The 27,855-nt window shown below is 40.6% G+C and overlaps 1 protein-coding gene across 4 annotated transcripts in view; it reads left to right on the top strand.

Annotated features, from left to right (window-relative positions):
* LOC136886040 (cytospin-A) overlaps nt 1-27,855 on the top strand; it is a 471,506-nt gene that overhangs the window by 342,388 nt on the left and 101,263 nt on the right. For all 4 annotated transcript variants that reach the window (XM_067158760.2, XM_067158757.2, XM_067158759.2 and 1 more), the window contains exon 5: nt 25,361-25,619. In XM_067158760.2, coding sequence (XP_067014861.2) covers nt 25,361-25,619 — 259 coding nt within the window. The remainder of the gene's footprint in view (nt 1-25,360; nt 25,620-27,855) is intronic.

The following is a 27,855-nucleotide window of genomic DNA, read 5'->3' as shown; positions in this document are numbered from 1 at the left end:
TCAGCTTGATACATGCAAGTTATCTTGCAGTCGGCTAGTCGTTCGTTATCCTTCTCTTCCCACGATGGCAGGTTCGATCCCGGCTCGGGGTGGTGACATTTCAGTGTGTTCAAATGCGACAACTCCGGGCAATAGCAGCGATCGGGAATTAGAAGTGAGGGGCCACAAAAATGTATAGACAACAAAAAATACCAGAGGTCTGCGGAAAAGGGTGGACAACTAATTTTTCAAAAAAATCTACAAAATAGTTGGTTTTTGATGCTGACTGAGCGAATTTCGACAGAGAAGTAAAGGATGATAGTTTACCAACTTAACTGCAGTAATAATAGGTTTATTTTTTAAATATATATTTTTAAAAAATATGAAAACTAAAGTCATTCAGTCCGGTCATTCTATCCGGTCGATTTCCTTCGTTCTTTTTTAACTGAAAGGTATTCATGCACAGATTTGTCATCAGGTACGATAAATCACTTAACTTCCGCCTTCCTCAAATTATTTCATTTTTTCAATTTTTTGTCTCTTTGAAGCAATCATATCTTTGGTTCTAATTGAGGTACGGGGTTCGTTTTGGTCTAAGAACACTCAGTGGATCAAGCATTTTCATTTCAGCTCTTAACTATTTAAATTGGTTGATTCTGTATGGAAGGATGTAATCGCTATTGTTCGTTTCTGTGGTGGTTGGTAGTGCAGTGTGTTGTCTGAATATGAAGAAGAAAGTGTTAGGACAAACACAAACACCCAATCCCCAAGCCAGAAGAATTAATCAGACGCGATTAAAATCCCTCACCCGGCCGCAAATCGAACCCGGGACCCTCTGAATCGAAGGTCTCAACGCTGACCATTCAACCAATAATAATAATAATAATAATAATAATAATAATAATAATAATAATAATAATAATAATAATAATAATGAATTCCAACCAATTCATGCGAGATTCTTTAACTGAAAAGGCTCTTCTGCTTGGTTCAGATTTCACGTCAATATGAAGATCCCATGGCTATGATCACTATCACTGTCAAATAAAACAATAGTACCATTAGAAGAAGCTGATAATCATTATTCAGTAGGTTTGAAAGTTCTGTTATGTTGGCTTCCTTATTCGATTTTCATTACAGCACAACTATCGTCTACACAGTTATGTGAATTTTAATATTCACTCGTGATGGATCTAAGCTTCCGAAAACCGGTTTTGAATCAAAATGCTTTAATGTGTGCTGATATAGACTGTCTTTAATTTTAAGAAGTGTTTAGTAGGAGCTGCCTGGCCGTAGCGGTAATGAGTACCAGGTTAATTCCCCGAGCCAAAGGTGGCTGGGCTTACAGCTAACCTCTACTCCACCAAGTGCCTTCATGGCCTATACGGAGATGGCATGGTTTTGCTATTGTTACCTCATCTGTATCTTCGCAGCTTAATAATACTAGCATCAGGGATATATCTTTGTAATCTGTTCATAGCATTCATTATTTCACATAGGATACAACTACTCCACCTAAATCAGTATTGCTTATCACACGTTAAAGCAATCCCATTTCGATTCACACATAGTATACTGAACTCTGTGACTTCGATTGATGTTTGAAAATTGCAGTTTACCTCACTTCTGTTCCCTTTCACCACGCTGGACAATACATCTCCTGGAGGCTGGACTGGATTCTCGGTTGCTGTCGGATGACATCGGAGATTATGACAGCAGCCCAACCGCGAGATAGGAGCTGACTGTACCGAGGTTGCCAAGTCGTGAACCACCTGGTGCATCAGGGGCTGACAAAGAGCGTGCCCTACTTTAAGTAGCTCGTATGGCAGAGCAGGTGTGGAGTGATATGGACCAGAGATTCTGGATGTTACTTTCTTAGTAAAACACGGGAGGAGGTGTAGTCACATTCTAACTCCCTGATCGTGAGAAATACGAGTATCATCCCCTGTTAGCTCTTAATTCAGTGTAAAAAGCAGGGGCGGTTTCAACGGTGAACCGGGGCTCACCAACAAATCTGTCATTTTCAAATTTTGAAAAATGTAACTTTAGATAAAAATTGAAACAAGCATATGAGAATGTAATAATCTAATTTCCCCTCTCACCCCGAAATAATTGACTATACTCTGCAGAAACAGCTAAGAGACTTTCGCAGAATACCATAGGCCTACTTCTGCCGTTCCTGCTGCTAATCTTTCCTCAGATTTATTAATGAATTCCTAAATCCTCTGCACACTTGCTAAATTATATAATCGATATGGGAAACTATTACTCATATAGTCAATGCCCTCTTGTCAAAATTAGGCATAAGCATTGTGACATTACCCTCCGAATTTTCTCAAAAATGAACAGAATGGAAGAGTGTTTCAAGAGATTAAAAATGATACAGTATTAGTTCTTCCTATGGCAGCTGCCAAAAAAAAAAAAAAAAAAAAAATGGCAGTGCTGCCCTTGAAGGGCCTTGGCCTACCAAGCGACCGCTGCTCAGCCCGAAGGCCTGCAGATTGCGAGGTGTCGTGTGGTCAGCACGACGATTCCTCTCGGCCGTTATCTTGGCTTTCGAGACCGGGGCCGCTATCTCACCGTCAGATAGCTCCTCAATTCTAATAACGTAGGCTGAGTGAACCTCGAACTAGCCCTCAGGTCCAGGTAAAAATCCCTGATCTGACCAGGGAATCGAACCCGGGGCCTCCGGGTGAGAGGCAGGCACACTACCCCTACACCACGAGGCCGGCGTATGTTACCATATATGAATGAAAATTGCTAAACGTAAATTCACTCGGGTCTCTGTGACCCGACGTGAGTAATTAAGGATTAACATATGCCTGAGAACGACTTCAACCGGGGAAAGTCTTGTTAATCTAGCAGTAATTTCAGTTGAGAAAAAGAAAAGCAAGCACTTCACGTGTGAACCAGATGTCATCATTTAGTCTCGCATAAAGCACGCTGACTTCAATTCACCACATAGCATGAGCATGTGAGCAGTAACTGTATTTCATAATTATTTTCCATGTTTATAATACAACACAATAATAATTTTTATCATTTACTAGCAATTTCCCGCTGGCTCCGTCCGCAATGTACAAAGTATGGGGTTGTTCGTTACTATTCTCACGGATGTATTTGCAAAGTTTCGAGTTAATGAAATAAAGCACATGCTCTGCTGTGGTAATAGAATGTAGCATTGTGTCAACAAAACACTTGAAATACATCACACAAAGAAATTGAATTAAACGTTCCTTGGAACAACACTACGCGCCAAACGGTTAAAAAGTCCTTCGACAAATGTACTCATAACTTTTCTCAGAATCTACCTATTTAAGTAGTTATCGCCTCAAAAGAAACCGCTTGATCAACTGAGGAGTGTTTTTAGACCAAAACGAACTGCGTACCTCAATTAGAACGAAAGATAAGATTGCTTCAATGAGAAAAAAAATGTTGAAGAAATGAGACGTCAAATTGAATGTGCAGTCATAACTTTCCTCAGAATCAACCATTTTGAATAGTTAAGAGCTGCAATGAAAGAACTTGATCCAGTGAGTTTTCTTAGTCCAAAACGAACTCCGTACCTCATTTAGAACCAAAGATATGATTGCTTCAAAGAGACAAAAAATTGAAAAAATTAAAATAATTTGAGGAAGGGGGAAGTTAAGTGATTTATAGTACATGATGACAGATCTGTGCATGAATACCTTTCAGTTAAAAAAAAAAGAATGAATTTGTTTAATATACAGATAGCGTTCCCAAAGCTAATAAATAACGTCTGAAGGCAGTTGACCAAGGGAGAGGCTGAATGGGAAGTAAGCGAAGTAATTCGGTGTTAAACTTGGAATATTTTAAAAACATTCTACAGCAATTCTGCTTCGTTTGTTGAAATAAATGGAAAAAAAATGTTGACAGGAAATTACATTTTCTTTAGTGTGGAAAGAGAGAATTTCCCCGTAATCAGTTATAATTATTACGCTATGTCAGCCTCAGATATAAACTTGTTCTTATAAGCCCAGAGGAAATGGCCTTCTATGACCTCTGACTTCTGAACTAATACGTCCTCGCATTGGTTGTGGCCGACTTAAAAACGACTGAAGCTATGACAGCGCTAATTCTCTCGGATTCTAGGCATACTGTACATGCTGTAGAGAAAAGAACGAAGTGTTGTAAAGAGAGACATTTTGGAAGAAGAAGGATTCAGTTCAATTTTTGTGAATATCGACAACACGGGAAAACGGCTTAAAAGTATTTCTGGAGACTCTGCATAGTGCGAAATCGTGGTGGGGGGTGGGGGGTGGGGGGTGGTTCCCATCGACAATTTTATCTCAAAGGTTCCTCCTCACTAAAATTTCCCCGGGATTATTTCATTATAAAATAATCGGGAAAATTAATTAATTGTTACTGTGCATATGTTCATAAAAGCATCGGAAATAATACACATCATATAGAAATAACAGAATGACTGCCAGACCTTGAACAATAAAGCTTCCACTTTAAGGAAGACGTGAAGGAACAGTTAATTGAAGAATGATAGAAAGGGAACGTCATTTAGGTGAGCCGAAAGAAAGCTAAATGTGATGGCCTGTAATGTTCTAACCCCATAAAACTGACGGAACAACTAACTATTTTAGTTTAGATTGTACTTTGTCTCTAGTAGATCGTACTACTGCTGCTACCATACAAAAACTAGCCCTATTTGTTTTGTCTGTACACCTCAAATTCTAGTCCTCTTGTTCTCCTGTGGTTGGGGGCGGTAGAATAGCATCAGTGGCAACCTGTCGTAATAGGCGACTAAAAGGGGGAACATGGCTTTTCAACTTCGGAGTGTGCGTTGGCGACCACGGATTTCCTACCTGAGTCTCGCATTGCTTCCACTTATCATATTCCTCGCTTATCTCTCGTATCCGACCGCCCTTAATCAACTCTTGTTCCTTTCCGACCCCGACGGTATTAGGTTTTCGATGGCTACAGTGTCTTTCGTTATCACGCCCTCCGTGGCCCTTGTCTTTCTTTGGCCGATATATTCACTTTTCGAAGTGTCGGATCTCTTCCATTTTCCTTCTGATTAGTGTTAATAGAAGATGGTTGCCCAGTTGTACTTCCTCTTAATCTGAGCCTCAGACTTCGCTTTTACCTCGTTATATATTTTTAATTATTCGATACTGTAAGACTTGCTATATTTATCGTGGCTTTTGTATACAGTCTTAACAAATGGTTTCCAGAGGGTGCTTGCGAATCTTGACAGGTATTAGAAGAGTAGAAAGTAGTTTAAACATCGCCAATAAAATGCAGTGTAAAGCCGCGAGATTTTTATTCAGTAGCGCCCATCCCGCTTCATGAATCTTTCATGATGACCTTTCACCCAATGAGCTCTCTACGTACTTCGGAGCGTTGCTTGGTGGGTTGGTGGCCACGAGTGTCGTAGTTGAATGTAACATTGCTTCGACTTCTTGTACAAGAGTCTTCACTTTCGTCTTTTCTATTTCTATTGGTCAATTCCTAGTCTCTTCCGTTCCCGACGTTTTAAAATTTGCGAGGCCTAGTGCCATTTTTACGCACCTCCCGGCCCTCTTCTTTCTTTCGTCCATCCTTTCATTCCTCGAAGGATTTTTTGCTACTGTATTTGATTTACGTCGCACCGACACGGATAGGTCTTATGGTGACGATGGGACAGGAAAGGCCTAGGAGTGGGGAGGAAGCGGCCGTGGCCTTAATTAAGGTACAGCCCCATCATTTGCCTGGTGTGAAAATGGGAAACCACGGAGAACCATCTTCAGGGCTGCCACACTATCTCCCGCATGCAAGCTCGCAGCTGCGCGACCATAACCGCACGGCCAACTCGCCCGGTCTTCGAAGGATGGGAGCGTTCCATTATCGTAATAAGATTGGATGCTTAACTTCTTGTACTTCACTGTAAAACAATTACCACCACCTTGACTCTCGATCAACTCCAGATTTTTTCTGACTCCGACATTTTAACTGTGCCGTGGGCCTTCCATTTCTTTTTTCGGCTCTCGGATTCTTTGTAGAATGGAATTATTTTTTACGATGATTTGGAACCCATGTTGGTAGAATTAACACCCACGGTATGCCCTGCCTGTTGTAAGAGGCGACTAAAAGGAGCCCCTGGGGCTCTTAACTTGGGAGCATGGGCTGGCGACCACGGGGAACTTTAGCCGAGTCCTGGCATTGCTTCCATTTACTTGTGCCAGGCTCCTCACTTTCATCTGTCCTATCCGGCCTCCCTTGGTCAACTCTTGTTCTTTTCCGATCCGACGGTATTCGAGCACTCGAGGCCTAGGGTCTCTTCCATTTTCACGCCCTTCGTGGCCGTTGTCTTCTTCCTTTGACCGATACCTTCATTTTTCGAAGTGTTGGATCCCTTCAATTTTTCTCTCTGATTGTTATGCAGGGGATGATTGCCTAGTTGTACTTCCTCTTAAAACAATCACCACCACCACCACCACCACTTCTACATCGTAAAGCAGAATTGGTAATGGAAAACACTCCACGATACGTCAAAGAGTTTCATATTGGAGGTGAATGTTGCACACAAGATATTTTGATTTCAGAAAAAACACTGCTTGTAATGTCGAATCTGGTTCTGATTTCTACATATGGATCTCAGTTTTTTATTAATCGACATCCTAGGTACTTGAGATTAATCCTTTCAGTGACTTGAATGGTAAATCGTGTTTTGTTTGTATTAAATATTGTAACATTTACGTAGAGAATAGCGCAGTATCCCTCAACTACGCGGCTCTGTGCTGCACTACATGACTAAATGCCACGGACAATAGACACCGCTCTAATTCTCCTTGCTGATAAATTGACCTCATACTACTCATTATTACTCACCTTCTTCGCAGTTGGCTGACGGAAACTTAAGACGAGAAAGTTGAGGTGTTGAGGTTGAAGCGAAGTGTTGATTCATGTCTTCGTAATCGTCTGTGGTTCCTAGATTACTCGCAACTTTGCGTGCTAATATACATCTGGAAGTCACACGGCCTACCACATATTGCATAAGGGCACTGTTCGGCCTTGCTTGTCTTACTGCTCGTCCAAGGTGAAGACGGGTGGGTGAAGATGTTTTCCAGACACTGATAATAAAAATTAACTGCTAAGTGTGGCCTCCGTAGAGGCGGTGGTGGTGATTGTTTTAAGTGGAAGTACAACTAGGCAACCATCCTCTATTAACACTAATCAGAGGGAGAAAAATGGAAACGGTCACCGAATAGTGAATTTTCTGAATATTTTAAATCTACTAGGTCTTTTTTAGTTTCTTTAAACCAATTGGGTTTTGTTTTCCGGTGATGGAATAAGTCCACGATTTGTTTTCTTAATCTGTTATTCATTCTGAGAAGATGACCGTAAAACTGTATCCTTTTTCGCATAGTATCTGAGTGTTTTCTATTTTCATGTAGTGTGTTTCATTCTTGATGTATATTATCTTATTATCCTGAAATTTTGGTCCTATGAACTTTTTTAAAATTGTCCTTTCGTTTAGCTCCAGTTTCTCCATCTGGCCTTTCAAATTCATACATACATCATTACAGATCCTCATGCTTTTCAACATTCAGTCTGCAACTGGACTTAAGTTGGAAATGTGAACTACCGGTACTCACGTAGCCTTCCCACATGGATTCGCAGAGGTGAGGTTCTGTTGTCGTTTTTCGTTTTCGGGGAGCAAGAGTCATCTGCTGAACGACTTCTTGATGATGACATATCGTAGTGGATCGTAGGTCCCGGAAGATGAACATTAATGGCAAAATGCACGAACACTGTAATCAGCACATCAGATTCTTCCTAAACCGTCTTTAAATAGAGCTGCAGAACATCATTCCTCGTTGTTCTCGGTTAAACCGAGCGGTTACCAAACATAAACAGCGATTAACAGTGAATATAAAATGGCTGCCACGTTTGAAGATGAAACAGAATGGAAATGAGCCCAAAAGTGCAATAATATAGACAGGCAATCGTTTTGAAGAATTTGTGGAAAGGTTTCGCTCATCAATTTAAAACAAACTAACAAAAAATGTTTCATTTCTTCTGGAAACTGCAAAATAACGTACAGTTCAATTTGAAACGCAGATTAAACATCCTGCTTTTGCTAACAATAGATTTGAATTCTGCGATTTTCTTCCATGTTCTTCCTGCTTTATGGTGTCTTAGTCTATCTTTATTTCCAATAACGTCTGTGCGAGTCTCATGACTAATTTTGCTACAGTATCGGTTTCAAAATCGGAAACATTTGAAGACTTTTTTTCTCTCTTGTGTTCTCCCACGTTGCTAATACGTATTTTCAGCAATGAAGAAATGGATATTCTTCCGACTAACAGAAGAAACACGAAATCACTGTAGCGCGTTCATTATTCTCCGTTTGCAAGCAAAACTTCACGCTAAAGTTTTACTTCCTCTCCCAACTAAGCGTGCTTAAATAATAATAATAATAATAATAATAATAATAATAATAATACTAATAATAATAATAATAATAATGTATTAAGGATAGTTCTCCACGATTCCTTACATTTAAAACATGTTTACGTACATACTGGGTAGCCGAATCTTAAACAAAGTTTATGCACTTGGTCAGCTTGTATTCGGGGGATAATGGGTTCGAACCCCACTGTTGGCAGCGATGAAAATGGTTTTCTGTGCTTTCCTATTTTGACATCAGGCAGATGCCGCGCTGTACCGTGAGGCCACGGCCACTTCCTTCCCACTCCAAGCCCTTTCCTATTCCTTCGTCGTCATAAGATTTACCTGTGTCGGTGCGACGTAAAGCAGATATAAAAAAACAGTGTCATACATGATCGGAGCAACAGACACACCCCCTTGGTGCGCGTGGAAGAATACTGCGCAAAAGGAAAATCAACAAATGGTGGTTCTGCGTGGTTCTAAGCAACCTGTACGCGAAGAAATACTAATGATGATGATGATAATGATGATCGTTTTTCTTTCCACTAACTGTTGTGTGCGTTTTGGAGACCGTAGTTGGAATCCCGTTCTCCGCCATCGTTGAAGTGACTTTCTAGGGGGTTCGCACTTCAAATGTCGAAGTAGTCGTGCATAATAGGGCTACGTCCTTCCCACTGCTAATCATTACTAATTACAAATACACAAATCCACGATGTCTAAGCCTTGTTATGAAGCAGCAATTACAACTACATAACGAGCATTGATATCGAAGAATCTCGGTGTCCTGCTTCCCACTGCACAATCTCCGTCGTTTAGTCTCAGGATATTGCCCTGTTCCTCTAGCACTTCACTGCGGAAGATGACTAAAGTTTTGTTACTCTAGAAGCGAAACAGGATGGTGACTATCGCATTTTGACTGTTGCATGAAGCACAAGGCGGAATGGAGAGACATTTGTTGTGAGGAGTACCTACGTCAAGCTTGTTTTTGAAGAGCTTGGCCTACAAGTTGACCCACATTTCTCCTGAATAGAGCTGGCCGTGGACTGGTCAAGCCGGCCTCTTTTAACCTTTCACAAGGCGATATGGTATCTAAGTATAGGCTCACGAGTTAGATTGTTGATAAACACTTGAAAATACGAGTACCTGCATGCTCTGGTTCTGTTTAAACATTGCTTTGGAGATTCCTTTATTCATCTAAAGGACCTTGCACGGTAAACATCGGCCTCTGGCGATAGATTGATAATTGGCCTGGAGGGTTTGGGGTAGGGGAGATACACCTTTCGGTAGCTTGGGGTACCTGGTCGTGAAACCTACATTTTAAAGGTCCATTTTGAAGGCTAAACTTCACTCACTTTTTAACATAAGCCTACCCAGTGGACATAGTCTGATACCGTGGTTAGCCGGTTCGAATCCCGTTGGTGAAAAAGGACTTCACCGACAGAATGTTGGTGGGCAGGGCACTAGATTGCGTGCCAAAAGCCTGGATTCAATTCCAAACCTCTCCGCAGTGCTCATAGGCAGTGAGGTTATATGACGCTGTTGGCGATTCGTCCGTCGGATGGAGACGTTAAGCCTTGAGCAGACCCTTAAGTGTTATTCGACAGAAGTGGGCTTCGTGCCGACACCGGGTGTCATCCTCTTCCTTGCGCATCATCATCAGCATCCCACATCCAGACGCGCAGGTCGCCCTTGGGTGTCAAGTGGGAAGACCTATACCAGGCAAGCCAAACATGTCGTCGGACGACCCTGGCTCTAAAATAAATAAGAAAACCATGCCGAACTGGTTTAAGGAAACTGAGGACTTAAGAGAGTTCCAAATTACAGAAGAGATGCTTGCAGATGGATCCGCGAAGAAAATAACCAAAGATAAAATAAAGAGGTTTCAGGACAGGGTGAAGCCCAAACGACTATAGCGAATTTCTGAAGAAGAGAGGAAGGCAAGATCTGAAAGGAGAAAAAAGTACTGGGAGGACAGGAAAACACGACTCACTAACCATTGATTGATCTGTCGTACCTCAAAGTGGGTGAAACGGACAAGAAGAAGAAGATGAAGAAGAAATGAAATAACCTCTGAACTTGAACTAGGGCTAAATACATACCGTAAACAGGGGTTACTTTACACTAAGTTTGGAAAAGCTTTTGTGGTGCTCCAGTGGTGTTGGGAAGAATCGATCTGCGCTTACGGCATAAATACACATTATTAATTCCATCAAACGCCACTGGAGTACCGCAAAAAAAGTTTTCCAAAGATGGCGCAAAGTAACCTCGATGATAATACCAACCATCTACTATATCTCCTTTAGTTCATCAACAGCGATGCATATAGCAACAAATCACATTTAAACATTCCCATTTCTGCCACAACTTCAGGTATCGTTTTCACGGAAGATATTACTTTGAGTCATAATTTTTCTTGGTGTAAGTTAATGTTAGTAATAAATCATTTTACCCTATTGAAATTGGCTCTCAGAAACAAAATACGTTTCCCCTAAAAATTTGGAGATGATTAGTCCAATACCACTTATATTTTAGAGAAGCAAGTCTTCCTTGTAGCTTTTGGGCAATTAACGAAGTATGCCGAGTTTGATTGCTCTAGTGGAAAGTGTACGTAAAGATTGATATGACACTTTCGGAAATGAGGGGAATGTCGGTGGTGCCATACACTTTCGGTGCAGGAACATACTCTTCGATTTATGAGAAGTTTACTCTATTCAAAGAGCTGAAAAACGAACACGTGAATTTTTTATGACTTTTCACGCTCACGTGGTCGTACATTGAGTACATCTTTATTTATTTTATAGATCAGCCATTAAAAATGCTACTTGTACATAATTTTGCATTCTTAACATACTCTCAGTACCATCAAATTGCATATAATGATATTTAATACATTCTGTCCATATGGTACTTTGATTCAGTTATTACGGAATATTTAAAATTTTATATCATTAAAAACAGATCATTAAGAATATCAATTCAAACTTTGAGAAAAATTCTTATTATTATGACGCCGTCTCCCTCCGAAGATTGGCGATCCAATTGATTATGATCACACGCGAAACGGCAGCACGGAAGATTTCTATCGACGTATGTCCATACCCCCGCCGCAGGCCTTTCAGCCAGGAATTTCTCAGTCTTCCCACAGATCTTTTCCCATCAATCTTCCCGTGAATGATCAGTCGGAGAAGTTCGTATCGTTCACCTCTCATGATGTGCCCGAGGTAGCTCAGCTTACGCTCCTTGATGGTTATGAGAAGCCCTTTCTTCTTGTTCAAGATGTTGAGGACTTCATTTGTCTTCTTTTCTACCCAAGATATTCGGAGTATTCTTCTGTATAAGTACATTTCAAAAGATTCGATACGCTTCTCCAATAAAGGACTAAGCGTCCACCCTTCGAAACCATACAGAAGGACAGGAAAGACATAACGTAGCATTCGAACTCTGAGCTGGAGGTTGAGTTCTCGGCTGGTGAATAAGGTCCTCATGGTATTGAACATATATTTTGCTTGTCCAATCCTGGATAAGATTTCGCATTTTGAATTCTTACTGGCGGAATTGATTGTTCTGAATTGTTCGCTCTCATCCCTTTCAATATCCCACGTGAAGGCTCGCGCCAGCAAACATTATTTCACGTCCCCAACTCAAGAATTGTACAGCACATGAATTCCCCGTTTGTCAATTTTTAATATTTTCACAGTTCACTCATTGCTAACATAATTTATTCTCTAGCCTTGAGACATTCAACACAGATCTTAAGATGTACGGTATGTTAGTAAATTATAAGAAAAAGAAAACGATTCAAACTTGCGAGATATTTGTTCGCCGCAGACATGCTACTATTGTGCCATATATTTCGTTATCCTTGACACCCATTCAGCTGTAGTAAAACACATTTGACAGACAAACATATTTCTCGCGTTTGTATTGGTATCGAAAGGCACACGCTAAAACAGTAAAATAATAATTTATACCTCAATTGCAGTGTTGTAAGACATTTCGAATTTACACAATTTAGGCTGTGTGCATGTCAATTTCAACATGTCTTTATTCTTACTGCCAGACGGCAGAGAACTGGAACTCTGTTGGGTGACCTGTAGCTGGGTTTTACATGCCGTCATTGTGACTACATGGGGTGCCGATTGAACTTAATATCCATCTTCTTCTATCTGGTTTGAACCCGCTACCTTAGGATACAGAGGCCGATACTCAACCAGTGACCCGTAGAGGGAGCTTGTTAAAACAGTAATTATTGTTGGAAGAACTAGCTGTTGGTTGTTAAAAGAATTAGATGGCGAATTTGGAAACCGAGGTGGAGAAGTGATGAAAGCAAAATGTCAGCCACTGATCACAACAATGAATTGAAATCCCACCATAGAGATGAGTGTCCAAGACAAGTATAATTTTAAATGCAAACGCATAAATCCATTTTTATGATGTGAATATACCCAAGTTGACATTGCAGTTGCATGGCCAAAAAAAAAAGTTCCTTGGACAACGACTACAAAAAACAGCTGAAATAGATGTACAGTTTTTCCGCACCCCAGCCATGATCGAGGGACGGAAAACATCCAACTACGAGTTGAGACATGTCTACATGCGAGGAGCAATACATGGGTTTCACTATCGCATTTGTAATAGTAAAGGCTTTCATCAAATGTCCAGCGAATGCGTGTGCGAAATCTGCGGACTATGCTGCTCATTATACCACCTCTTCGACCACGAACCTACTACGCTGGCGAAGCAGGGGGAGGCGTGATATTCCCACGTGGCGCGTCCCAGGTGGCGGATAGTGGGGTTCTAATCGGCTTGCCGGCGGACTTGTGGGAAATAAAATACCTCTTGCGGACCACACACATTACCCCCTGGGGGTGGAGGACGCACATGTAGAATACACCCGCGGTATCCCCTGCTTGTCGTAAGAGGCGTCTAAAAGGGGTGACCAACGGATGATGAAATTAGAACCATGAGACTACTTGTAATTTGTACCATCACGCAGGGAACACCATGGGTCGCATTTCCTTGCGCGCAGTACCACTATGTTAGGTGCGCCATAGGTTTGTGATTAGTAGCGACAGTGTGTGAATCAGGATGAGGGTCTTACAGTACCTGTGATTCGTACACCTATATGAGCGACACCATGGTTCTGCCTTGCCTATGCTTATTTCCCACTATGTGAGGAATACCACGGGATAGTTCGGGTCCCTGTGGTTAGTCCACTTGCGTTAGGAACGCCATAGGTTTGCGTTGCCTGTAAATAGCGCCGCAATGTGCGAAACACCATAGGTCTGTGTTATATGTGCGCATTACACTACCTGTGAATAGTACCATAATGTGTGGAATACCGCGAGTCTACGTTACTTCTGATTAGTACCGCTCAATGACAAATAGCATGGTTCTACTTTCCTAGCGATAAGTCCCATTATGAGGGGCCGATGACCTGGATTTTGGACCCGTTTCGACTACAAGCATAATAGATTCAGCATCGTGCTATGGAAGCAGTCCCTTGGTCAGTAATACAATTGTTTTGTGCCAGCTTCTGTGCATGTGAGGCACTGTGGGTCGGTTCCACTGATCGTTTTAAATTTATATCCATCCATCCATCCATCCATCCATCCATCCATCCATCCATCCATCCATCCATCCATCCATCCATCCATCCATCCATCCATCCATCCATCCATCCATCCATCCATCCATCCATCCATCCATCCATCCATCCATCCATCCATCCATCCATCCATCCATCCATCCATCCATCCATCCATCCATCCATCCATCCATCCATCCATCCATCCATCCATCCATCCATCCATCCATCCATCCATCCATCCATCCATCCATCCATCCATCCATCCATCCATCCATCCATCCATCCATCCATCCATCCATCCATCCATCCATCCATCCATCCATCCATCCATCCATCCATCCATCCATCCATCCATCCATCCATCCATCCATCCATCCATCCATCCATCCATCCATCCATCCATCCATCCATCCATCCATCCATCCATCCATCCATCCATCCATCCATCCATCCATCCATCCATCCATCCATCCATCCATCCATCCATCCATCCATCCATCCATCCATCCATCCATCCATCCATCGTCCTCACGCTTTGAATTCTGGTCAGTGGAGGATTTTGGACTTTTAATTTGTTATAACGTTTCGTACCATTAGGGGCCGATGACCTCGATGTTAGGTCCCTTTAAAGAAGCATCATCATAAACAACCACTTCTTCGAGTGCACGTTAAGAACACTGCGTATCTCCCGTTATGCTGAATAAAATAACTGACAATGACAGTCTAACCATTTTTTCACTGTACACATTATTTTTAAAAAATCTATAAATAAATAGGAATGTAAATACTTAACTGACGAGTGACGGGGTGGGGGTGGGGCAAAGTGATCAAGTGTTAACATGATTGTGTCAAATCCAGCTTTTCCTTTTAAAAAAATCTGCGTTCCAGTGCCAGTGCTGAACCGAGTGATCTACGTCTAGATGCTCTCTTTCTATTTCTAGAACGTATCGGTCAATGGTGTTGGTGCTATGTCCACGTCCACCTTCCAACACAAAACTGATTTATGTGGCACGCATGTCATTGTCCAACTCATGTGTTTAATGCTTCCCAGTTCAGAGAAGTACATGTTCGTTCTTGTTAGTATTTGAATGCACGGGAAAACTTCCTAAAGTAGTGCATATCTTGCTAAGAAAAACGTAGACGGTGTAAAGCCAGAATAAAAACGTGGGCAATTGTAAAACACAAGGTTATTGGGAAGGGAGAAAATTTTTCATGTTGATAGTGGCTCATCGTATAAATACATAGACAGACTTCTTGTCTACGAATCATCAAAGATCATCTTGGTGGGTGTTATTTTTGCAAGAAGACATAGTGAGATAGCATCTTGGGGCAAACATAGTTTATTTAAACCAGGAGTCACCGTCCATTTTATGAATAGTAGAAAAATGTTAGCTTTACCAGATGTTGCTTTGTCTGCATCTAGAAATGCTGACATTGGCGCAGTGTTTAAATTTTTAAATGAAAAAATCGAAAGAAGTGTGTGTGTGTGTGAGAGAGAGAGAGAGAGAGAGAGAGAGAGAGAGAGAGAGAGATAAATATTCGACTTTCTCAGTTGTAACTGAGCTCATCTACTTAGATCATTGGGTTATATCAACAACTTGGACTCAGATCTTTCCTTCAAAGACCACGTAGACTTAGACCATTTCTAAGCTAATGTGTTTAGGAAAAAAAATGTTTCCTTAACTTTTTACTTCACATTCTGTCTTTTGTCTGTGGTTTTCAAGACATTAAATGGTTTATAAATAAAAATTTATTCCAACGTTTAATGCCCGACAGTTTAATTTTCCCTCATAATGTTCCTTGGCCTTATTACTTTGCTCCACCACTCTTTAGTTCTTTGTTGGGCATTTGTTCCATTAAGTATAAATATTATTTTTTTTCATCCCACTACTAGGACTGAACTCATACAAAGTCGGATAATCGTATATTGTTATCCCATCGTTATTACTGGCTGTATTAAATTTTGCTGCTATCGATAGCTTTGTTGGGCATTTGTTCCATTAAGTATAAATATTATTTTTTTTCATCCCACTACTAGGACTGAACTCATACACTTGGAACATTCGCATACATTAACATATTATTTATTGTTAATTCTTAGGTCATCTTAGAATGTGCCATTTACTTATTATACGTAGCCGTCTAAATAAATAAATAAATAAATCTCAATTTGATTCTATTTTGCTAGTCAGCATAACGAACAATGTATTGTATCAATCACTACTGATCTGCATTTAGGGCAGTCGCCCAGGTTGTTGTTTTCCTAGCCTTTTTTTTTTTCCCTCTCAAATGGCACCATCAAACGTGTGGGTAACTATTTTGTAATTGGCGGATGTAAAACCTCAGTTCCAATGGTTCTATATTCTCATCAGGACGGCCCAGGCTTGAATCGCAGTCGATGCATGAAACATTTTTATTTATTTATTTATTTATTTATTTATTTATTTATTTATTTATTTATTTATTTATTTATTTATTTATTTATTTATTTATTTATTTATTTATTTATTTATTTATTTATTTATTCAGGATCAGCAACAGCATAACGCCGAATTACAACGATCTGAGCTATGTACAATAGATATGAATCTAAAATGAAAGGTATATAAATACTTACAAAGGACATGAATATACACAATAAAAACTGTACAATCATATATAATACATATTTACATAAACAACGTTATTAACAAAGAAAAATACATTTACAGTAAATACAGGAGCAGAACGGGAAAGAACAAGAAGGAAAATTAAGTTATATGATAAATATCATGACAGAAGGAAGGAAACGTTACGAAGAGATCTAGGTTGTTGTTGATAGATAATATATTAAACATTGCTGGAATACGTACAGAAAGGGACCTTTGGGTGAGAGAAAGCCGGGAGTAAGGAGTATGGAATAGGGTCTTCATTCTGGTATTACGGGATGGGACGTGGAGGGGGAATAAGGAAGCTAAATCTGGAGACCTAAACAGACCATTAACTGCTTTGTATAGCAGCTTTAGGTCGGCTACTTTCCTCAAATGGTACGTCAGGTTCTCTTGATACGGATTCTAATTAAAACACTAGATCCTGTCCTCTACCTTTCTTTAGTACTTTTGAGCCAATACCGCATCATTTATGGTGGTGTATTTTGAGGATCCAACCATTCTTCGGGCTTACCTTGTACCTTAAATGGTGAGTGGATGCAGTAGCGTACCCACAAAGTAATTTCAGTGTGTGGGGTATAAGTCCAGGTCAGTAGCGTGGGCACAACTTTTCCTTGGAAGGGGTTGTGAAAAGATTTTTTATTTTTTATTTAGAATTTGCTTTACGTCGCACCGTGGGTCTTACGATGACGATGGGAAAGGAAAGGGCTGAGAGTGGGAATGAAGCCTTGTCCAGTTTCTTTGCAGGGTCGGTCGCTCTGTAAATTGAATCGGTAGCTTGTTGTTGTCACCCCTTCCTGCCTTTAGAGCGTGAGGCATATGAAGGTGGGTTTTGACATTTTGTTAAATGTGTTCAGATGTCTTTTTCCTGTGAATCGCTGGAGACGCTCCAGCAGACTCTTTGGCTTAGAATTTGGTCACACTTTGTGACGATTGCGGTGAGCTAGCTAAGTGGACCATGTGATTCATTCATGTGAAAGACATGTTCTGTCATCACTTTGTTGAGCTCAACTTATTCTATCTGCCGCTAGCTTGCTAGTGCTATTAATTGACGTGATTGAATGATTGCTATTAAAGCAGGATTAACTTTCAGCTCAAGCAAGTGATGAATCTCACGAACTGGACATGTTTCACGTCCACGATGAACAAACTGTGCAGGGTTTAAAATGAATAGAGAAGCAGAGTAAAATATAGGGTTGTATGAAGGGGAGATGATGGCAGAAAATTTTGAACAAAAACGCATTTTAAAAGATTCATACGAAAGGTTTATGTTTTGAGAACATATTCCCAGAATTTAATGCGGGGAATAATGATATTAATGGATTAATCGATCTAAAATTCGAGGTCTTAGGAGCCACGTCCCCTATTCTGTGAAGCGTTATTTATAATGTTCAGTTTTCGGAAGAATTTTGACAATTGATCTAATTCAAGAAAACTGTAATGTTTACTTAATCGATTGGTATGCTTCGATCCGTGCAATAGACGACAGTAGATATTCGTTGGCTTCTAGATGTTTGATAATTTCTTATGAAAATAGTGATGTAATCTTCACTACACTATTATTAAATTGTATGCTAGGTAATTCACGACGACAGGGCTTGGCAGTGTTCAAGAAAGTAGAACAAAACTACACGATTCAAAATAATAGTTTGGGTGAGTGAAAGTATTTGGTTAGCGTGCCAGTGCAAAGTTTGTAGTGAGGGATGTTTGAATATCCCCTATAACTGTATTTTTCCTCTCCTTCATGATCCTCTGCACTTCTCTTGTTGGTCGTTTCTTTCTTGTTTTTATAGTGTGGGTTTATTTTTCCCGAGAGTAGGATACCGGTAGTAAAAAGAATGAACATTTTCTCGGAAGCTACAGTGTCGGTAATAAAATAATGCCGAAGTGACACCCATGAATGTGTGTGCAAAATTTCGATTCTCTATCTCAAATACTAGGATAGCTTTGTCAGTATCGAAATTTCATTATTCACCCATCGTTTAGCTGTTTGTTCCAAGCTGTAGAGGTTTTCCCATTTCGTTGTATCCATTGATCAACGTTCATAGTTCTTCTTATCCATTTTAATACTTTCCACTAAATGATGGAGGAGAACCTTAACGCCTGTTACAAAATCCATTTTTATATTATCTTCAAGACTTCCCTTGTGATTATTACTTCTGTGTATGCTGTGGCTTCTCATATCCTATGACATTGAACTGTTGCTGTGGTTCGGATTGTATTTAAAACCGGAGGTCCCGTGGCTATAAACATGAAATAGAGTTCCGTGAAATTACGAGGTTTCTCGTACGACCTCGGCTACTGAATTGCTTGTCCTCTGAATTGACGCTTTTTGCATCAATTTCCACGTTTTTTACCATTGTAGTCAGTGCTACAATTCACGTTCCAACTATAAGAAAGCGATAGATTCGGTACTTAGTGTTGAGAGGCGTCGGTAGAAACAGTAGTTGGAGGATTATAATTCACAAAGGCTTGCAAACTAAACATAAGGTTTTACTCAATGAAATAAAGCTATTTACAATAATTAAACATATATTTTTTAAAGTTGCTTTTACGTCGCACCGACACACAGGTCTTAAGGCGAGGATGGTATAGGTTGAGAAGGAATCAGCCGTGGCCTTAATTGAGGCACAGCCCCAGCATTTGGTTGGTGTGAAAATGGGAAACCACGGAAAACCATCTTCAGGGCTGCCGACAGTGGGGTTCGAACCCATACCTCCTGAATGCAAGCTTCACAATTGCGTGCCCCTAACAGGACGGCCAACTCGCTCGGTAAAAATATATTGTAGTAAGATTTATTATAAATAAATGATCCGTCCAGTGAGGATGACTATAAAGATCCGGAATACATAACTTACAGTACATAATATTATAATAATGAAATTATACTTAATCATTTTTTCTGGAAAATACAGCATAAACCAAGAGAGAATACCTACTATTTTGGGTATAAATGCAATTGCAGAGAATCTTTTACGATCTATAATAAGATTTTATCTATGTCATGAAATGGAATTTTCAAATTTTGGAGGGTAGTGGCTGTGTTCTTTGGCAGGGTACTCTGGATCCAAGTAATGTAAACCATAGTGTGAAGTTATCTGTGAATTTCTAAGTGATTACGTTGTCATTATTACTACACTACTTTCTGCAGTATACAGGGTGGCGCAAAAGTCACTGGGCACTGATTTAAACAAAAGATTGAAATTATGTTTCATTACAAATACAAAGAATGCTTATAATAAAATGATATTTTATGTTTAAACTGTATCCCGTGTGCATGAATAAATCTTTCAAGTCTTTTTGGAACACTGATACATACTCTGTCATAGTGTGGTATCACTGCCCAAATCATGAAATGCGTCGTGCTCGTCGTCTTTTATTTCAGCAATGATCCGAGGCTTTTTAGAATAAACAGTCCTTGACGACACCCCATAGGAAAAAATCCATGGGCGTGGTATCGGGTGAACGTGGAGGCATGCCAATATCTTCCCTTCAACCAATCACTTTTCTTTGGAAGGTTTCATTTCAATAATCGCGGGCGGCAGTGGCATAACGTGGTGGTGCCCCATCGTGTTGAAAGTCAAATTTCTTGACAGTTTTCAACACACGTCATACGTGCTGGTACCACGCAATTCTGAAGCATATCCAAATACTTATCCCCTGTCACCAACTCGACAAAGCGTAATCATCGCCATTTGGTAATAACAACTTTACGGGTTAAAACTTCCTACTGTTGCTGTTACTTTCGTTTTCTTTTAACCAACTGTCGAGTGCCCCACCCTATTTTGACGTGCCTCGAAATAGCGCTATGTGACAATGTTGAGGAGAGAAATACTGACCCGCAGTGCATGTATCACTTATCAACGAAAATTCGTTGATAGAGTTCATGTAATACTGACCCTTTCTGGTCAGAGTTCTGAGCTGAAATATTATCACATAGCGGTTTTTCTAGCTTCAATGACGATGCGTGTTACGGCTATGGAACCAAGCTCTTCATGCGGAGAGTTTGAACCCCACCGTCGGCTGTTCTGAGAATGGTTTGCTGTGGTTCCCCATTTTCATTTCAATGCAAATGGCGGGTCAGTTCCTATTCATAGGCCACATCCGATTCCTTCCATCTCCTACCCAATTTCATTCATCATCATTCATTTAATCTTCTAGTAAGGCTAACGCCGGGAAGGGCATTCGGCCGTAAAAGCATGCCGTATAATTTCACCTCATCTCATCCCCTTATAAGGAAAAGTATGAGTGCGTTGCAATTACTACTTTTCTGTAAATTTCGTGTTAATTCCTAAGCGTTTGATTGTAATTTGTTACGCATTTTTCTTGTTTTCGTGTATTTCTTAGTTTTCTTTCAGCATGAAATTTGTTTTGATACATTTTTTTGTAATATCGTGTTTTATGTAATTGTTTGTTATATCATTTGTTTTCATTTATTTTCGTTGCTATAGTGTTTTAAGCGGATATGCCACCGGGGTATCTCCAAATAGAAAATATTATTATTAAATTATAATAATGTTACTGGATTTACGTCCCACTACTTTTTTACAGTTTTAGGAGATGCCGAGGTGCCGCAATTTAGTTCCTCAGGAGTTCTTTTACGTGTCAGTAAACCTACCGACACGTTGCTGACGTATTTGAGTACCTTAAAATAGCACCGGACTGAGCCAAGTTGGGGTCAGAAGGCCAGCGCTTCAACCGTTTGAACAACTCAGTACGGAATAATAATAATAATAATAATAATAATAATAATAATATAATGATAATAATAATGGAAATCCTTCGGTATGTTACTTCTTTCTGTCTTAATCTTTTTACCCTCCAAGGTTGGTTTTTCCCTCGGACTCAGCGAGAGATCCCACCTCTACCATCTCAAGGGCACTCACTGTCCTACAGTGGGAGACTTTGGGTCGGGGATACAACTGGGAACGAAGACCAGTACCTCGCACACGCGGCCTCGCCTGCTATGCTGAACAAGGGCCTTGTGAGGGGATGGGAAGATTGGAAGGGATAGACAAGGAAGAGGGAAGGAAGCGGCCGTGGCCTTAAGTTGGGTACCATCCCGGCATTTGTCTGGAAGAGACGTGGGGAACCACGCAAAACCACTTCCAGGATGGCATCGAAGCCCCCTCTATTCAGTTGACCTCCCGAGGCTGAGTGGACCACTTTCCAGCCCTCGTACCACTTTTCAAATTTCGTGGCAGAGCCGAGAATCGAACCGGGCCTCCGGGGGCGGCAGTTAATCACACTAACCACTACACCACAGAGGCGGACTTCGGTATGTTACGTTACGTCAACCGTGTTGCGGCTATACATTCTGTATAGTATAATATTACACTCACAGAAAGATAGTGTAAATATACTGTCTCATCAGGTCAAATAAGTCACTATTACTGATTACGTATTTGCGAGGAACGGAAAAAGAAAAATATGTAATAGGAGATTGTACAGTATATTAGTAGCGTACCTCGTAATATACGGAGGAGCTAGCTGTGAAGGAATGAGTAATGCTGTTCTTTGCATGTTGGCTTCGACCTTCCACCGTTCCACTTGGGGTGTACGCTGACCTTTCCTCGGATGTATTATTCATACTATTTAAATCACTGTATGTAATACGTTCACCTTCAGGTGATCAAGGTGATTCATTACATTATTTGTACGTGATTTCGCTAGGTCACTTGTGACTGCTTCCAGCAGCTACTGAGGCCGTTTAATACCGGAACGCTATTAATCTTACATATCTGATAGACGTAGGGATTAGGCTAGTTATCCTACCACATATTTTTCTTCAAAATGCTCCATGGTCCTTCACACCATGCACAGAAATGTATTTTCGGTATAGACATGAATGTAGGGAGGCGAGTGAACAAGTGAAACAAGTGTATAATATTTCGAAGTTTGGGAACTTCTGAAATTATGCGAATAAATATCCGGCCCCGCGGTGTAGGGTTCGATTCCCGGCCGGGTCAGGGGTTTTTAATTGTAAATGATTAATATCCCTGGCCTGGGGACTTTAAACTTCCGCCATTTCCAAATACACGCAGGTTCACAACATATGGTGCAAAGTAGGGGCAAAAGATCTTCTTAGGTCGACGCCCCGAATAAATAAATAAAAATAAAAAATGCGAATAAATAGGGGCCCTTTATCTAATAGGCAGCTACGTTGTATGAAATGCAACATTCTTCTTCTGAGAAGCATTTCAAATTTTACGCTCAGTCAAGACTATAAAGCTTACAGTATCACCCTTTGTTGATCGTTTCGCGGTGGTGAAGGTGACATATTGTAATCCAGAAAGGCTTCAAATATACCGAGTGAGTTGGCCGTGCGGTTAGGGGCGCGCACCTGTGAGTTTGCATTCGGGAGATAGTGGGTTCGAACTCCACTTTCAGCAGCCCTGAAGATGGCTTTTCGTGGTTTCGTGTTTTCACACCAGGCAAATGCTGGGGCTGTACCTTAAGGTCAGGCCGCTTCCTTCCCACTCCTAGCCCTTTCCTATGCCGTCGTCGCCATGAGGCCTATCTGTGTCGTGCGACGTAAAACAACTTGTAAGTTGGTTTAAAATATTTGAGGAAGTCTATATGATATGATATGATATGATATGATATATGATATGAGTCGTAACTTTTTTTTATTGGCCGGACAGAGTGGGTCGGACCGTAGAAGCCTTGTGAGCTCAGATCCCTAAAGTGCTCATAATATACTCCAGCCTCGTGTCGGTAGATTTACCAGCGCGTATAATAACTTCTGTCGGAAACAATTCCGGTACATCGGCGTATCTAAAATCAGTGAAAGTAGTTGGTGGAGCGTGAAACCAACAGCATTATTTATTTATTTATTTATTTATTTATTTATTTATTTATTTATTTATTTATTTATTTATTTATTTATTTATTTATTTATTTATTTATTTATTTATTTGTTTAGGATTGTCGCTGTCGCAACAGGCACTGCTTTGCCAGCTTTTCAAAATTGATTTCAAGATTGATGTCAAGAGACATAAAATACATTTAGATTAGGCTCAGACTTCTGATCGCAAATTCAAAGGAAGCTGCTCGAGACATGCGGAGGAGGTTTTTAAGAAATGAAAGTGGTGGTGGTGGTGGTGATTATTGTTTTAAGAGGAAGTACAACTGGGCAACCATCCTCTATATAACACTAATCAGAGAGAAAAATGGCAGGGGTCCAACACTTCGAAAAATGAAGGTATCGGCCAAAAGAAGACAAGAGCCACGAAGGGCGTGAAAATGACTCCCTAGCCCTCGCAAACCTAATAGCGTCGGGGTCGGAAAAGAACAAGAGTTGACCAAGGGAGGTCGGATAGGATAGATGAAAGTGAGGAGCCTGGCACAAGTAAGTGGAAGCACTGCCAGGACTCAGCTAAGGGCCCAGTGGTCGCCACCCCACGCTCCAAAGTTCAAAGCCCCTGGGGCCCATTTTAGTCGCCTCTTACGACAGGCAGGGGATACCGTGGGTGTTATTCTACCGCCCCCTCCCACAGGGGGATTAAGAAATGAAACTCAAGAATCGTACGTTTCGATTCTTATCATAGAAACATTGTGTTCGTGTCAGAATTTAGAATTTAACCTGCTTTGAACATGAATTTTCATATACGACGATTTGTAATCCTTCCCCAAAATGTTCGCTTCGGTCGATGTAGGCCTACTGTGGGAAATTCTGAAGAACCTTTTGCAAACGCCGAAATTGTTTAAACTGCCCCGTTGAAAGAAAAAAAAGTTTCGGACTTTTAGGCTTAAACTCGGCACTGTCAATGCTACAATGATTATTTTTGATTGATGCATTAAAAGGGCTTGTTTAAACTCTGACACTGAAGGGAGAGAACGCATCCATTGGGCCAAAAGAGGCCTTGAAACATCAACTGCATGCCGGTACTACGATAGTCGATTGGTCCTCCGAATTGATTAGAAAATATTAATCCTTTCAAGATTTATGCGACTAGATTGTTTGAAGGATACAATTCTAATTCGACTATCTCGGTTACTTTACTCGTGGTATAAACATAATTTTAATTCAAATTAACTTGTAGTATTACCGGTACCTTAACGATCTTACAGCTCGCGTGTAAATCGGCTTTCCTCCTTCCCTCATATTTCCATTGTTGCATGTGGCAGTTTGATCGAGCAACGTCCCGCCTCCCGACATGCAGCTTCGCTGTCGGTCGGGGGCGGCTATGCAAGTACTTGGCTGCGGCATAGTCAATCCAGCTGGCTCTGAATGCCCGCCCGCCACATGTGATGCAATTGGTCAGCTTTGCTGCCGCTTCTCGCATTCCTGCCTTAAATGGTTTCTCCTTGCTGTTTCCCCGCGGGAGAAGAACCGGCAACGTTGCGCCTACGGAGCCTGTCGGCTCAGCCTGGCCTGCTGTTGTTTGGTTTGGACTGGCATTGAAATGATAACGGTTGCAGCGGTAGGGCGCTTTCTTTGCTCAGCCGCTTTTCAGGCAGTAGTCTTCTTGCTCTGCTCAAGAAGCAGGTCACGTCTGTAGCCATGGCGACAGAACTCTGTGCTTATGTTCTAACTTTATGTGCTCCCTTTTAAAAACATGAGTGTGTGCGTGTGATCTACAGGTGGCTGTGCTGCTGCCGTTAATTAACTGCTACGCCATTTCATGTGTTGTGACGTTTAGTTTTTAAGAAGAAAGAGTGTGTGTGAATGTGTGATTTGATAACGAGTGTTAAGCAGTGAAGCTATGATGAAGTTCAAATCGTTGTTCCGTAGACACGCAGGCCCCGGCGCTTCTGGGGGTGGCGCCGGAGTTAAGGGAGGCAGCGGTGCAGGTGAAGGACTGAAGGCGGCGGGCTCTGTGAGCTCTCTGGACAGCAAACTCCACAAAGTTCCTGCCGGCGCCGTAGGGCCGCCGCCCCCATCGATGGAGGCGGTTCAGGCGCAACTAGAGCAAGTGTCAAAGGAAAAAACCGCCCTCGAGGCAAGGGTGAAGGAGTTGGAGGTCCTTCAGGCTGAAGCCACCCAGCAGCAGGTAAGAGGATTATCCTTTTAATTTTCTAAGAGATGGGCTGTTATATTATTAAGGGGCTTAACATTTAGTCGTCCGACTCGTTGGCTGAATGGACAGCGTACTGAATGGACTGGTCTTCGGTTCAGAGGGTCCCAGGTTCGATTCCCGGCCGGGTCGGGGATTTTAACCTTAATTGGTTCCTTTCAGTGTTTTTTGCTGTCCCCAACATCCCTGCAACTCGCACACCACACATAACACCATCCGCCACCACAATAACACGCAGTTATCTACAAATGGCAGATGCCGCCCACCCTCATCGGAGGGCCTGCCTTACAAGACTAGAAATAGCCACACGAAATTAAAAATTAAAATTTAGTTAAAACTGTAGGGGTCTGTGGATGTAACCTTGGAGGGATTTTACCGTTTGTGAATTTTCTGACCACTTTTAGAATAACTTGCTTAGTAACATTTACGTTCTTCATTGAGTCTATTTTTCCAAAATTTCATTTTTATACCGAGCAAGCCGAATTTTTAATTGCAATTAATTGTGCTTTTCGTTTGAAATTCAAGCAATTTATTTTATGTTCTATTATTGGATGAAACCTGCTTTAAGTGTGAAGGAACATTAGTTAATTTCTTTGCTACAAATAAGAAGCAGTTGCTCTGGCATATGTGTTCTATTAGGTTTACATGTCCATTTCATTGGCATATTGTAGGGAAGAAATATATCTCATGCATACCAGGTCTACAGTATATTGAAGTAAGACATTTATACTTCCTGAAGAGTTGGGATTTTTTACTTTACCAACTGGTCACTGTCGGCGATTCTGTGACAGCGAGGGCATAAAAAACACTTTTTGGAAGGAGGGATTACAAATAATCCTATTCAAAAAATACAAAGAACAACATTCAATCTTCAAAGCAGATAAAGTTCTTTCCTGAACTGCATGTTGCTGTATCTAAGAATCAAAGTAGTATGTTGGGCATAAAGCCTACCAGAAGGAACATTTAGTATTAGTGTAGAATAAATCTGGAGTTTATATGACACTTAATATTCACATGATTTTAAAATTTACTGTGTATTTTAAAATTTATATGTAAATTGAACATATGTTCATCATGAAACTTGATTTTAAGATGCCTGAGGATGTTCAGAGAGAACTAAATAGGATACCCTAGTTATTCCTTAATTTATTTACTTTTTGTACTTTGACCACACTCCCATTACTTAATAACCTTATCAGATTATCAAAGAGCTATTTCCTAGAGCAGTTAATCTTCCTGCAATATGTACTGCGGCATTATTGGATACGTCACCCTCGACAAACATGCTCTAAATATTTATCCCTCATTAACCAAACTTACGCCAAATCAGTGTTATCATAACTCTTGAGTACAAACGTCTGGCTTGCTACTGTAAAAGAAAAGATATAGGTGGGGAAAGTAGGGTGTAATTTGAGTCAATGGTACTCATTCGCTTTAATGGGAAATGCTCCTTTCATATTACCCCCCCAAAAAATGTAATGTACATTTAAATGAATTCTTTGCAGCTTATTCTGGTGAAGTTTAGGCTTTCAGACCACTGGGTAATGACATCTAGGACAGCAGCTGTGAGAATAGTGTATAGGCCTGTGTTGAAAAAATATCCATAGCACTGAATTAGACGTAATCTCACTGTAGAGATTTTACGATTGATCTGTTTAATGAAGGCTTTCCAGATATGGAAAGAATGAAGTATTGGTATTTTTTATGATGATTATAACTGATTGGTGGTGAAATATTTCAGGAAGAGATTTGAGCTGAGAGATTTACAAGCACAAGAGTCTTATTTTTGAGCTGATGACCTCAATGTCATATCCCTTAATTATGGAGCTAGTCACATATAGAGGATTCTAGAGGCAGTAAATTCACAGAGCTTGCAGACTGAATACTGAAAGGCATAATTTTATAATGAAGATGCATATTATTATTATTATTATTATTATTATTATTATTATCCAATAGTCAAGGATGTCATAGGAATAGCGCTTTAAGTTTGTACTTGACAGTCAAAGATATTTTATTTTACTCATGTGTTGAAATAGGTTATGTGAACTTCTTGTAATGAGGCATTAATACACATTGGTATTTTCTCCAGTTGAACAGGATGTAAAATGTCATGAAGCAATTCTTTTTTGAAAGTTTACTAAGCATTGTAGCTTGGAATTTACTAGATATGTAAAGAATTGATTTTAAATAGTGTCTGAAGCTATTTTGA

This window comes from Anabrus simplex, chromosome X (assembly GCF_040414725.1).
Source record: "Anabrus simplex isolate iqAnaSimp1 chromosome X, ASM4041472v1, whole genome shotgun sequence".
In the NCBI taxonomy this organism is placed as follows: domain Eukaryota; kingdom Metazoa; phylum Arthropoda; class Insecta; order Orthoptera; family Tettigoniidae; genus Anabrus; species Anabrus simplex.
This window is presented reverse-complemented; position numbering and strand designations above follow the sequence as displayed.